The following is a 14165-nucleotide window of genomic DNA, read 5'->3' on the forward strand; positions in this document are numbered from 1 at the left end:
ATGGTAGCTTTGTATGTTTTCCTCCAGTTAATACTGATCTGAGGCCTTGCCAACACCCAGTTGTGGTTTGCAACGTGATAATCAGTCAGGTTCCACTAGAGGGCAGTAGAAACCAAATCCTCCAACAGGCCCGCGTGCGTTCTGTTCTACAATCCTTATTTTATGTCTGAAGCAGGGGGTCTGAACCAGTTTTGGCTTAAGCCCCTGCGTTGCTGGAAAGCCAAGGCCCAGTCACTGCCAGCCTCTCACACCTGATCCCTGTGAATATGTGCATTTTCATGTTGCAGCCACAAGAAGTCAGAAAAGCGCCATTAAAGGGTGTCAGATCCTGTACCCTCGACGAAGGCCCTTCTCTGTGTTCGCCTTAGAAGGACACGATGGAGCTGCCTTTGGCGCGGAGGCCTGAAGCTGAGGTTGATGGCACGATAGGCCAGCTTCAAATATGGTCACAGAGTTCGTGTAAACACAGCGCGAGCGAGAGGTGGGAGAACGTTCATGGTCACAGTCTTCACGCTATGAAGCTGAGGATTATGTGGTTCAGCATCAGCATCGAGGCTCCTGATGCTTCAGCTGAACCACGATGCTGCATGCTGATGGTCTAATTGACAAAGTTATTGTCTGGTGCTTGAACGCCTTCTATTTATTCATGCACTGCTGTTTTCATCGGCAGATTCTGAGGAAAACATTGCCTCTGTTTCAGGTTCATACTAGGTCAAAGTAGCTTGAATGAGCTGATCAGGGTCTTTGAAACCCACACAGTCACTTGCTGCAAACACATTAAGTATCTGTGAAATGTGGTAATCTTCTTCTTCTTAACATTGGACTTTTATTCATTAGTGTGGAGAGCGAGCGATTATGCACATTAACTTCCCTTTTGAAGACTCAATAAGCTGCTGAAGGTTCCTGGCACAAACGATTTAGTTCAATAGCGTTGCCGTGACCCAGAGAGATTTACACTGTAGCGCTTTTAATATTGCTAATAAGTGATTGACGCGGTGAGGAATGTTCTCACAAAACTCATTTTGCACAAATGAATTTTTCTTGGTGGTCAGACGTGATGTTATCGATCAGAGAAAACAGATTGTGTGATTTTAGATAAACCGCAACAGGCTGTGAAAACAGTCAACTTCCAGTTTAAAACTCTTCTACGCATGGATTTATAAAAGCTTCAATTATAGAAAGACATCCAATACTGTCCTATAGATCAGTTATATTTTATAGTATTTTACAAATGTTTTCTCCTGTCTCACTCCCTGACCTCATCATCGTCTCTGTCAACAACCATCCATTTCAAACCCGTGCTGCTCAAATCCACAGAAGCGTTTCTCGCCTCCCAGGAAATATCTGCACAAACACAGCTACGGGCCACAGCTCATTTATCTCCTACTGTAGCTCCACGCTGGTCATATGGAAGTGATTGAATCATCAAGAAGGGGGAGAAAGAGTGTTTTCCCGCATCATTCTGGGTTCGCTCCTTCAGCCTTAATAACGCGGATCACGACAAAGACTCATAAGCTTGATGCTGTAAATCCTCATTGATCATCTGGCGTTGGTTTGTGTAGCGCTCGCAGAGGGCTTTAGCTTTAGCTTTGAGAGCTTTAACATCTGTGGTAAAGGTCGGCTCGTCCACACTGAAGAAAAGCTCTTTGCTGATGCAGAAGCACACATGTCCATGCTTTGGCTCCTCTCTCTCTCCCAATAAACAGGGTTTGGTTCCAGACCGGACACATGCGGGTTCTCAGGGAACGCAGAGCCTCTGGTCCCCTGTAATCTGCAGTCATAGCTCCACTGCTGCAGGGAAATCGATGTCATGAACATTCATGAACAGAGGCAGATCACACGGACAGTAGAGATCAGAAATATGGATCTAGAGGAAAAAGACTGGAAGCATCTGTAGCAGCAGGTGGATGAGGGCAACTAGAGTGAGAGGGAGATGAAGACAGACGCTGTTGACGCCTGGGATTGTGTGATGAGAGCTGCTCTGCACTGGAGGTCCCTGAAGGCATCTGGAAAGATCAGAGTTAGAACATATGAGCTGTTTAAACTCAACTGCATGAATGAGACATGTGTCATTACCAGTGATGTGAATCAACATTAGTTTAAATACACTTTACTGCTGCAGTATTTACTGTTATAAACAACTTTATGGGGCGGTAATGAAGGATGCAGAGCCCTGATACATGATGTGATGAGTTGAATCACGTCTTCTGTGGCTCTGAGGTTCTTGTTTTGTACAGAAAACTGCATTATAATGAGTGGGAGCGGATGAAGACCGCGCTCATCTCCAGTTTTCCTCCTCGCACACAGAAACGCAAATGAAGCCAACGAGGACAATACGAGCGCAGCAAAGCGGACCGCAGCCTGCATTTGTGCTCGGCCCCTGAATAAAGGCCATCACGTTTCCTGGCTCAACATGTCCGACAGAAGAAGTAGGTCACAGAGTTCGACGGGGACAAAAGCAGACGTCCGCGGACGCCATCGAAGGGCTCATCTGTGTAGACGCGAATGAGCTGCTGCTCCGCATTTCAACGTCCAGTCGCATGCATTGACCCCCTGTTTGCACGGCCTGTCTGCAGGAGGAACCCGCGGCACCGGCTCGTCTCTTTTAAATGGGTCAGATGAATGAAAGGCCTCCACATCAGGAAGCATGTGTATCACAAAGGCTGCTTGTCTCTGGTTAATGTTGGGAAAGAGGCTCCTCCTCTCACTTTGACTCCGTTGAGGCCTAATTGCTTTGGGCTCCACTACAGGCACGAGGCTTCTGTCCTCCACACGTTGTGACTCTTCCACTCTGGAAACACTTTTTCATAAAAAAATAGTAGAGCCCTTGTATAAGAATCCTGCTGAAGAAGCAGACGTGGTGAAGGAACGTCAGGCTCAGCAGTCGTCCCCCACATAGTCGTTACAGGAGGCTAATGAGGCTAATGAGGCTAATGAGGCTGCGAGGTCGAACTGTAGGTGTGAAAGGTCTTTAAACACCTTAAAACAGTAGCGTTGTGTTTTTATTGCTGCAGTGTTGCAGATTTAATGTAATAGTGCAATAATGTTACTTGGTTCTAAACAACCACTTGATAAACCTGAGAGAAATGAAGGATAATTCGTGCTAAATGCATGTGGATGCAGAATTTACAGGGATGACTGTGAATGATCGGTTTTCACATCTTTTTGCAGTAACTGCTTTTCTCTATCTCCCCTCTCATCACCCATTGTGTACAGTATAAGTAACTGTGCTGGGAGCACTGGGGGCACTGGGACCAGGCTCCAGCTGAGAATCGACCACGCCGCTGCGCTAACACAGACCAGATGGCTTCAGCCCCACGTTGTGACTAAGTGGTCGAGGATCCGCTGGAAACTCCCCAGAAGCCCGGCTCGCGCCGACCTCGACCCGCGCCGGATTACATCACTCGGTGGGAACACCGAGGCCCGGCTATGCCCCCTTGTTTGTTTCCCCCCGACTCCCATGGAGCCCGGGGACCTCCGGAGTAAAAACACTGAGCAGCAGCAGCAGCTCCTGGGACCGCTCCACATTCCACATTCCACAGTCTGGGAACGTCCGAATGTCCTCGCATTCGAATTCTTCAGCGAGTCTTTAATGTGAGGAATGAATGAGAGGATGAGAACAACATGAACCGTAGTAATAGTAGTAGATGGAGTTCATCGGATGGTTCATCAGAATGAGAACCAGAGCTCTGGACAGGAGCTCATTTCTCCTCTTTATTCTTTCTTACAGCCACTGTGGTCATGTCAGACTTTCCTGAGCTGAATTCTGTGTTTCCTGGATCAGTGCTCATATTATCCACGACAAATTGTACTTCACTTACCTCAGTGAGTTTCCACTTGCTGAGCTCATACCCCCCTTTTGGCCGAGTTTCTTTTATCGTCTCAAGGTTCAACTGTAATAAATAAACTGTGACTCACTCTATCACAACCACCTCTTGCCAGCCATTCGAGGTGCTGTAATGCTGCCGTAGTTAAACTCCCTGCATTCTTTTGGCTCGATTCATCGTTTGTGGCGCGTGATTTGGTTTCATTCATCAGACTGAGCTCGCTGTGGTGATATTGACTTAAAGAACGAGTCTTTCGAGGCCGGAGAGGTCGGGATCTGCGGTCGGCTCTCGTGACTCTGAGGCTGAGCAGAGGCGGTTCTGTGGTGCTTTTGGACCCGGACTGTTTTGACTGGTCGCTGTCATGGCAGCGAGGGATGCTTGAGGGGAGCAGTGGAGCGAGTCTGTGGCTCATTATGAACGTGGTCCATAACCTGAGTGGACAGGCGACAGAACGGCAAGACGGCGGTGAGCAAATGTCTTTTCATTATGTCTTCTCTTGGATTTAAAGCTTAAGTGGAAATGGTCGATTGGGTTTATGTGTTTGTGTCTTCACAGAGACAGACTGAGAGCTCTCTGTCTTTACCAACAACAGCATCCTCAGTGTGTGTGTGTGTGTGTGTGTGTGTGTGTGTGTGTGTGTGTGTGTGTGTGTGTGTGTGTGTGTGTGTTGCGTTTCTGCCTCCCACTGCGATTTTACAGCCGCCCCACATTGTTTGCGCGCACTCAGCCGCTGTGGAAAAGCCCACACTCAAGTGGAAATAAAAATACCCCGTCAGAGGCCTGAACGGAGCGCGGGTCGAGGCGGTGGCACTTACACAATCGGCCGAAGAACTGAGTTCAGGCTCTGCTCCGCGTCAGCGGCTCTGGCGGCGTTTGGTGCTTGGCTGTGAACGGGAATCTGCGCTGACGCAGGCGTCGGCAGCCGCAAACACGCAGCCGGCGTCGTTCAGCGGAGCCGAGCGGTACCAGACCGAACCACTGCCTCTGGACAGTGGAAGTCAGCAACTGACACCGACGCCAGGAAACGGAGACGCAGACGTCCGTCACCTCAACGAGCCCCGACTGGAAGTGTTTTTAAATGTGTAAACATATTGTGACCTTAATGCTATTTAATACCACTGATGCTCATAAGTGCTTTTCTGTCCCTAATATTTTAATCCCCAAAAAACAACAGTAATAAAATAAACAACACAATCTAAGTTATTTGTTTTTGACTCCACTCACACTTGCTCAAAGGCACACATGTACATGTGCACATTCTTACTTTCATGCAAACTGAAGCAGGACTGGTGAATCGAGCCTGGACTTGGGTCCATCGACCCGCTAACGGCTGTGCTCGTGGTGAAATGGCACCGAATAAGCGGGCGCCTCCGTCCACTAATCCGCCCTGTGGCCCTCTCTCACCCACGGCGTCCTCACGCCCGTCCTCATCCCACAGCCGTCACCTCGGCCTGTTCAGCGGAGCAGATAATGTTCAGATCAGCTGAGAACACAGCACCTAATAACACCCCCCCGCCCTCATAATCCCTGCAGTCCTTCTCCACTTAAATCAGCCTGAGCAGATTTGCCCAGAGGTTATTGTTAGATTACATGCTACTGATAGTGTCGGTCCTAAAGCTGGACCATGTAGAACCAGAGGATCAGAGTCGGAGGCTGCATATACTGTATGCTCCACTCTCACTAGGAGCCCACACCTTTAGACATGGCTGCAGCCAGTGCCTGTGTTCTGTTTAGCATGTAAAGGAGGGGAACTGCTGTTGAGTGCTGTGAGTGCTAATGCATCTGCATTGACAAACCTTTGTAATGGCCGGTAATGGCTGGGCTAAAGTACCGACCTACAAAATGTTCACTGGATGCACTCAGTCGTTTACAGGAAGAGATCCGGAGAGGACAGATGTGTTTTAGGTTTGTGTTGCTGTCAAGGGAAACGTGTGTTTCCCCAAACTGGAGAATGAAGGGTTAAACTGCTCAGGATGCTGTGTTAATGCAATGAAACCACCAGCAGATCCATTTAAAATAGCTTTAATTATTGGAGAAGCTCGAATAATTTACACACTGCATAAGCTCTGCACAACGGTGAACATCAGTTACTGTGTCTGTTGAACGTTTCATCCTCACTAATAAAAATAACATTTAGGACACGTTGCGTAACGAAACAAAAGAAATGCAGCGTAGCATTTAAAAATACTGCTCCACTCACTCAGCCTGTCCATCCTTGGCTTTCATCTTCCCGTCCTCTCAGCTCTGTGTTGTGTAACCGTTGGGTTCATTTAAAGACTAGAACGGCGTGAGATGTTGCAGGAAAGTATAGAACAGTCCCAGTGCCTCGCTTGATGTGAACCCACAGAGACTCACATCGCTCCAGGACGGGGCTGTTTGTACCGCATGCGTGAGAGGACACAAGAAAACAGCAGGACACCGGCGCCTCCTCATCTCTGAGCCACGCTCATCAGCTGATTGTGTGTCCCCTGGGAGACACGGGTCTCTACTGTAGCTCCTCACAAGGGGACGAACCTGGCAGCGCTGCCCGTTCAACATCGTGCTTCACAAAATGCTGGAATGAAACTTTAACCGGCTCAATTTACTAAAATGTTATACCTAGTGTTATTGTTTGGGTGGAATGAGTCACATCTGCGTATTCTGGTGCTGCTTGGTTTAATTCTAATTGGAAAGATGTGAGACAATGTGATCAGACGTTTACTTCCACGTCACCTGCTTTCGCTTGGCAGCTGTAAACACCGTCCCAGAGCCAGAGCTCGGCCGGCCCGGTCGCCATGGCAACGGCGGGGCCGCGCTGCGCTGTTTGCCCGGTGCCCAGAATAGCTGGCGGGCGCCTGGCACCCGACGCCGAGGCTAGAGCCATCTACGCTACAGCCTCACGAAGCTAATGTGACGAGCTGCTCCTCAACCAGCAGCATGTGTGTGTTGATGCTGGCGCAGACGCTCAGCATCCATACAGAACCCTCCTGGCACCTCCACCGTCAGCAGCTGTTACCGAGGGTTTTTATCAGCCTTCTCATATTGTCTAACTGTGCTCAGTGATCCCTGCAGCTCCAGACGGGCTTCAGTGCAGGACGTCTCTATAAAACAGTGACGGGTTTCACAGGTTCGTCTCCACGGCTAAATGTAGGTTGTCCCATATGCTTCTGCTAATAAGTAAACCATGAAGCAGCAGAGGAGGATGAACAGGAGCAGGAGGGTCCAGACCGCACGTCTACACTGTGGTCGCATCATAGACCATACAGTACATGAACTACTGGGTCGAGGCTGAGTTTTTCCAACTCGTTTAGGACTTCGCTGTGTCTCGCCCTCGACCCGTTTGTTTCTGTGGCGCTGGTTTCACGGTGTCGTCTCTAGAGAGAGCGCGTCGTGTGTGCGTTGGCACGGACTGGACTTTTCCATCAAAGCAAACTAACGAGGCAGGAGGAGAGGAAACGCACAGCGAGACAGAGACCTTCACAACGGACGGAGGAGCACGCGTTGAACCCGTTGTTTGTGCTGATTACGTAACTTTGTGTGGCACTAACACAACGCTGCCGTGAATGAGCTGAAACCCCGTCCGGCCGCTCTCAGGCAGGTGTTTGGTACCTGTCAGCAGCCGGGGCCGCTCCCGAGGCGCAGACAATGCTTTGCCTTCGTCTGTGAAGAGGAAAGGCTCCGGCAAATATTGCTTTTCTTCTCCCCTAAAGCTCTGGGCACCATCATGCGACGCGCCCCCTTCAGGCTGCAGCACAGACGCAAGCAAGCGGCAAAAGTACAGCGAGGGCGAAGCGCTTGATTATCATAACAACAGTGCAGTCGTCTCAAAACGCAGGCAATCAGTCAGGCACAACGTCTGCTTCCTGAAACGATCACAGTTCATCACAACTGGTTTAAAGAAACACAACGACCACGTTCCTGACGCAGAGTGGGATCCAGTGACTAGATAACAACATAGCAGTTGGAGGAGCTGGATCCACGCACACATCAATGCTAACAGTGGGTTCATCTGTTTCTACTGTGTTTAGTGTTTAGGGAGGAACACATTAAGATTCTAGCATAGGACTCTATCACTCAGGTTACGTTTTGTTAATACTTTAATACTGTCTATACAATATATGTTATTTGTGATCTAATAAGGTTTATATAAGGGACAACTTTGGCTCTTTGCTGTGAATTGTAATGTAGATGCAACACATTTGACCAGGCTCCCATCCTTCTGTAAGTCCCAGAGGAAGATTTTACGGAGCCATAATTTGCCACTTGTCCAGTGGTTGCTATAGTAACCAGGACCAAGATGCTCTGGATAAAGTGTAGCTACAACCTGTGGTGTTGTCATTTGTGGAAACTGTTTGTGGATGAATGGGGCAAAACCTAATTACAGTTAGAACCGTTTTCTACTAGTCATCAAACCGTGGTGTTTAAGCGCTCTGGCAGATCTTCTCACTGTGCTTTGTTTTAGCGAGTTCAGCATGAGTTCAAACTTAAATACAATCTGGGAACGCCGTGAAAGGCCCTGAGGAAAACCGACGCAGGATTTGGGAGCTGATCTCTCTAGGTTTGTGTGGAGGCCTAGTTTGGCTAAACGTGGGCCAAATCCTGCCGTGTGCATCCGGCGTAACACTGACATCATGTTTACAGTCACTTAGTGCAGTTGTCTTTCAGCCAGGACAGGGTCCGTGTGCTTCCTGTCCCACCCCCCACTGAGCTGAGCAGTGGTGGTGATCACAAAAACGTCACATCCTCCTGCGACTGCACCCATCGCCAGTGTGCGTCGTACTCAAGGCGCATCTTGCCGTTTATTTTGCAGGTATCCAGCTCGATCTTTCCGTTTTTGTAGGGCTTGAGCTTGGGGCTCTGGCCAGTTTCCACTTTCTCGGCGAGGCTGGAGCGGCTTGGGCTTCCTGTCTGCGCGGCTTGTTTCTCCACGACACCGTTGGCGTTAACGGACTGCGTCTGGGTTTTGTCCCTGGAGACGGGACTCTCCTTCCCCTTGTCCCCAGAGCGGCTCCAAACCGGAGCATCCTGCTTGGGGACCTCAGACTCATGAGGCGAAGACCTCAACCCAGCTGCCGTTCCAGTGCCAGCGCTGCTCATCCCAGTCCCTGTTCCAGTGCCAGCGCTGCTCATCCCAGTCCCTGTTCCAGTGCCAGCGCTGCTCATCCCAGTCCCTGTTCCAGTGCCAGCGCTGCTCATCCCAGTCCCTCCTTCCTTTGCATCCGCCCCACTTCCAGCCCCACCTGCATTGCCATTTGCAGCCGCTCGCATCCCGCCTCCAGCCCCTGTGCTACACCTCCCTCCCGTCCCGGCCTCCGACACCAGCGGCGCGGTGGAGCAGATGACGGACTCCGAGCTGGACGGGCAGTACTCGTCCATGTCGTCTGCCAGCGTGTCCAGGTAGCTGCCGATGGAGACGTTGTCCAGCCTGTCGTTGGGGTCCTGCAGGCTGCTCCAGGAGCCTCTCCAGGACGTGTCGGGGCCCTCCCCCAGGCTGTACTGGCTGCTGGTGAGGCTGCTGCAGCGGCTGGTCAGCGTGCTGCGCTCCTCCAGCAGCCACTTCACCGCCTCGATGCCCTCGTGCACGGCCAGCAGCTGCTGCAGGATCTTCACGTCCGCAGAGCGCAGGCAGGCCTGTAAACACGAGCCACAGGACAGTAAATATCAGGGAGCACGTAACAGGTGGAGGGTCAAGTATCGGTAAGGTTTTTAATGTGTAATGTGTGTTTGCTGCCAACCCGAACCTTAACCTACGCGCCTAAATTGATGATTAACATACACAAGTAGCCGAGACGTTCCCACATCAATTAGCACACATGCAGATCATCAGCTGAGAAGCAGCAAAGACAAAGAAGCCGAACGCTGGCGATCTGGAGCCTCATCCGTGTGGATGCGGCGGCAGATTGCATGTGGTGGCGTCAAATTATCCTGCAAACAAATTGAAAGGGAGACGTAGCGCAGAACGGAAACACACGCTCCACCTCAACACGAAGGAGCGACAACCACAGCGTTGAGCTGGAAGTCCCACGGTGGAAATTCGGCTGGCATGAGGTCACCCAGCTACATTCATGTCCTTACTTCTAATCCCAAAGTGGTGATAAATTGATTTGTTTTATTTTATTTTGTTTTGGGAAAAGTGGACGTTACTCCTGTTTTTTGTCCTTCATGCAAACTGAGTGTGATGTTTTTCAAAGCATGCCAGCGCTTTGTGCTAACGGTGGAAAGCGTCCAGCTTGTTTTCATGCCAACAGCGTTCTGCATTGTGTATTGTGCTGCTGCTCCTCAGGGGACCTCCATTATGTTCGTATCTCCCTGATTGATTAGAGGTCATAATTATCCTGATGAAGTCAAATATATTCATGGACAAAGAGGTCAAAGTGGGGCCAAAGGTGTTTCATTTTTGCTGTGCGTCTCACAGCACTGTGGCTCCCGTCTGATTCTGAAAAGCTCATTTTCCTTTTTGATTGACGCGCATCATCACAGACTATTTAACGGCAGGTGCAAAAGAAAAGAAACAATTCTAAAAAAAAACAGAGGAAGGTTTATACAAAACTGTAGATCTGTTAACTCCAACTCAAAACTTAACAAGTATCTAATATCTAATAAGCAGCAAATAGGTTTGTCGGTTCAAGAAGGTCGTTAACCAAACACACAATTAACTGGAAAGGACAAAAAACAAGAGCAAAGACTGTTGATTTTAGAAATTGAGGAAAAACACTGAGCCCTGAACACAACCACCAAAATAAAAAGGCTTTCACTCAATCACGTTCCCAGTGTGACACTCTACGTGCAGAGAACTGGACTTGGATATTGTGGTTTTCTCTGGAAACATTCCTGGACCTTTTCTCTGCCATATTCTGGCTTTTGCGGCACATGTTTAGGGCCTGAACCTCCTTCTCCTTGTATTGTTGTACCAGACACAGAGTGGAGCTGCAGCTGCTGGGAAACGCAGACAATTGAGATAAAACCCCCAAATGACTGCCATGTGGTTCCTGCACAGGCCAACGCCTCCTGCTTCGCTCTTTCTCCCTGATTTTCTCTTTCAGAATATGTCACACGCCAGATCGGTTTCCAGCAGAGGCTGATTTTAATATCACATGACACGGCCTAGTTCAATATTTCCGTTTGATATTATTACATTCATCGTTGAATTTGAATAACTGCAGAGATGAGGCAACTATGAATGAAGCCTGTTCTGTGATGCGGTGGAAGCGGCTTCCTGGGGTCCTGTGGCTGGAGAACAGGCTGCGGCCTCGCTGCCAGCAGGTACCAGCGATGGGCGAGCGAGCGAGCGAGCACTCTCTCTCTCTCTCCCTCGTCACTACCCGTCGGTTCACCCTTCCGATCAGACGGCGGTGACGTGCCGTCCTTGCACAGTCCCTCCAGGCCCCACGCTCCTGCAGAAGGTGCGCAGCGCCCCTCCATCTGCCTGCTTCGCCCGGAGCTAAAATAATGACGTACCCACTCATCCTCACTCGTCTGTATAAACAGAACATGTTACAGCAGAGAGAGAGAGATTCAGCAATCAAGAGGTGACAGGAATAAGAGAGATCAGGTCATTCGGCCACGACGGTCAGACTGACACCGTCCACGGTATGAGAGACGTCAGCAGACAGACTGGGGGATTTGCACTGGCTCCAGATCAGCTGTGCAGTCAGAGCCGACTTCACGCTGACGCTGAACTGACCTGGAGGAAGCTACGGAGACAGGACGAGGACGGAGAGTGACCTCAGATGAGTGGAGAGAGTCCTTCCTCCGGCGGCGGCGCCTAACGCACAGCTCTAACAGACAAAGTGCATCACCGGGGTCATCAATAACCGCCCGCATCGGCCAGTTCAGACTCTGGACAGAGACAAAGCCCAGCGGCAGCGGCAGCGGGAGCTCAATGAGTCACCGATTCACGTAAAAGCAGCCGCTGTCGTCCTTCATCAACCTGAAGGAGCAACGTGTGACGTCCTGTTTGTTGAAGAGAAGCAGAGCCGTGTTTCATCACTGCTGGTGACACGGTGGAACTACGGCCCACACGCAGAACCGCAGAACCCTAGAACCGTAGAACCGTAGCGCCTCGATGTTACAGGCCGTCATCCTATAAATACGAGCGTACGAGCTCACATCTACAACAACGTGAGAAAATGAAGCAGACACTGGCCTTCTGTTAAACACCCTGTCCATATGTGGACTGTGACATTAATGTGTGTGGGTTCACGATGAGAGTGCAACACACACACACACACACACACACACACACACACACACACACACACACAGTGGCGCGACCCTCTCCATGACATAAGTGAAATGAAAGATGAATAAGTGCATTGTTATTTATTACTTATAGCTCCACATTCTCAAAGGTCCCTGATAAAGTTACTACGTTATAGTGAAGCTCTGTTCACGTCCGGACTTCTGGTTTGACGTGGAGTAAATCGCGTCTCCGTGACGGGGCCGAGCTGATAATGTGTTTTGGATGTTTGCGTCTGACCAGCGTGTTTTGGAGCAGCTCTCTCCGGAGGAGCTGGGCTTCGTGTGGGAGGCTGCTTGTGGCCAGGCAAGTGCTGTGTCCCAACTACGGGCTGGGTGCGTGCCTGCAGCCGCCGCAGGAATGCGTGGCAGACGGTGCACGGAGCGGCCCGGAGAGGAGCGCAGAGCGGCGGCGGAGCGGAGCGGCAAAGAGCCGGCGGCGGCGGAGCGGAGCGGCGGCGGAGCGGCAAAGAGCCGGCGGTGGAGAAGAGCACAGAGCGGCAAAGAGCGGCGCAGAGCCGGCGGCTCGTTACGGATTCATCTAAAGACGGTGCGAAGCTCGAGACGTGACCGCTGCTGCTCAACAGGAAATAATCTGCCGTCTAAGGGACGAAACGCAGCCATCAGCAGCTGTTGGCATGGTGACGAGCAGGTCACATGACCGGGGAGAACAGAGTTAGCCTTCATCATTCATCACTCAGGATGTTTCAATAACGAAACCATGAGAGATGGAGTGGATGGTTTCTGCTGTTGACTCTTAACCCACGAGCGAAGACAGATTATGTCAGAGGCAACTGACACGTCAGACGTCCCGTCGACGTTGTCATGTGTGTTCACGGTCATTTTCAGCACAATTAGGCCCCAGTGTTGTCTGTACCCGTTCACTTCAGCAAGTAAAACTCCTCCTGGTCATGTTTAACTGGTGCGTTTAATGCGGACAGACAGAAACTGACGTGTGCGGCATATTTCAGTTACTGACATTTGTCACTAATCTATTTATTTACAGTTTAGGCGAAGAATAAAAAACGGTGTCATCAGTTTTTTTTCTGTTAAAGCTAATGAATAATTAGATGATGGATTCATGACTACGACTCGTTTATAGTTTTCACCAGCGCCTGATCTACTGATAAATGTTTCAGTGTCCGCCGGAGCAGAGACGAGGCTCAAATTCACAACCTGAGCTGAGCATCAGGATCAACAGCCGGACGCACGCGCGCGCCGCACGCGCACAGCCGAGTGGCCACTCTTACCATCTCTGTCTTTAGCTTCCTGATCTTCTCGTCCAGGCTCTTCTTCCCTGTCTCCTTGCCGGTGCCATGAGGGGCCGTCAGCTTTGCGTCTCCCCGCAGAGAAGACGCCTCCTCCCGCATCCACCGGAGCAAACCCTCGGGGGTCTTCCGGCCGATCTTCACCTCTATGTCTTTCAGGTCCGGAACCGTCTCGGTGGCTGTGCCTTCATCCATCGCGTCCGTGGCTTTAAAGCGAACAGATCCCGTTTAAGTGTTGCAGGAGTCACTTCCTATAGGATTGTTCGGCATCCTACAGTATGCGCCTCCAGCGGAGTTGGACTGCGCCAGAAGAGAAAAGCGCACCACAGCGCGTGTTTACTCCAGCCGAAAAGCCAATAAGCGCGGCTTTGTATATATTTTCATGGCTTTACTTTATCTATATCATCGTATCTTGTCAAACCGACCACGGCGAACATAGAGTTTAATCCTGTGATCCCCCTTTTATTCCGCAGGCGTGTTCCTCCACAGCGGTAAATACCGTCCGGTGGTCTCCAGGGTCCAGCGTCCTGCGTGCGTCTGCTGTGGTCTGATCGGGGCTGATGCCTCTTCTCGTGGGTTTCTGCGCTGGGACACACTGCGCATATTCCACCTGCATGATGACAGCGGGCAGAAACTGCAGCGCGTTAGGAGACCCCAGACTGTCGAGTCAGCGAGAGTGACGCCGAACGGCTTCCGGTTTGACTTTCAAAATAAAACACGCGTAAAGAAACCCGGTGTGGGGTTGTCGATTTTCAAAATAAAAGACCAACCCTGACAGAATGAGAAAAGTATAAAAAATCGTTGAAATATCATGAAATATAAATCTACTTTTGGGTACTAATTTTGTCCTCTT

At 50.3% G+C, this 14165-nt stretch overlaps 1 protein-coding gene across 1 annotated transcript; it reads right to left on the reverse strand.

Moving 5' to 3' along the window:
• Positions 1-5833: 5833 nt before the first annotated feature.
• Positions 5834-13792, reverse strand: lurap1 (leucine rich adaptor protein 1). Its single transcript, XM_029146592.3, has 2 exons — positions 13295-13792; positions 5834-9437 (listed from the first exon to the last, which is right to left on the reverse strand). The coding sequence occupies exons 1-2, from the start codon at positions 13505-13507 to the stop codon at positions 8532-8534; spliced, it is 1119 nt and encodes a 372-aa protein (XP_029002425.1). The 5' UTR covers positions 13508-13792; the 3' UTR covers positions 5834-8531.
• Between the last annotated feature and the right edge of the window lie 373 nt (positions 13793-14165).

This window comes from Betta splendens, chromosome 4 (assembly GCF_900634795.4).
Source record: "Betta splendens chromosome 4, fBetSpl5.4, whole genome shotgun sequence".
Lineage (NCBI taxonomy): Eukaryota > Metazoa > Chordata > Actinopteri > Anabantiformes > Osphronemidae > Betta > Betta splendens.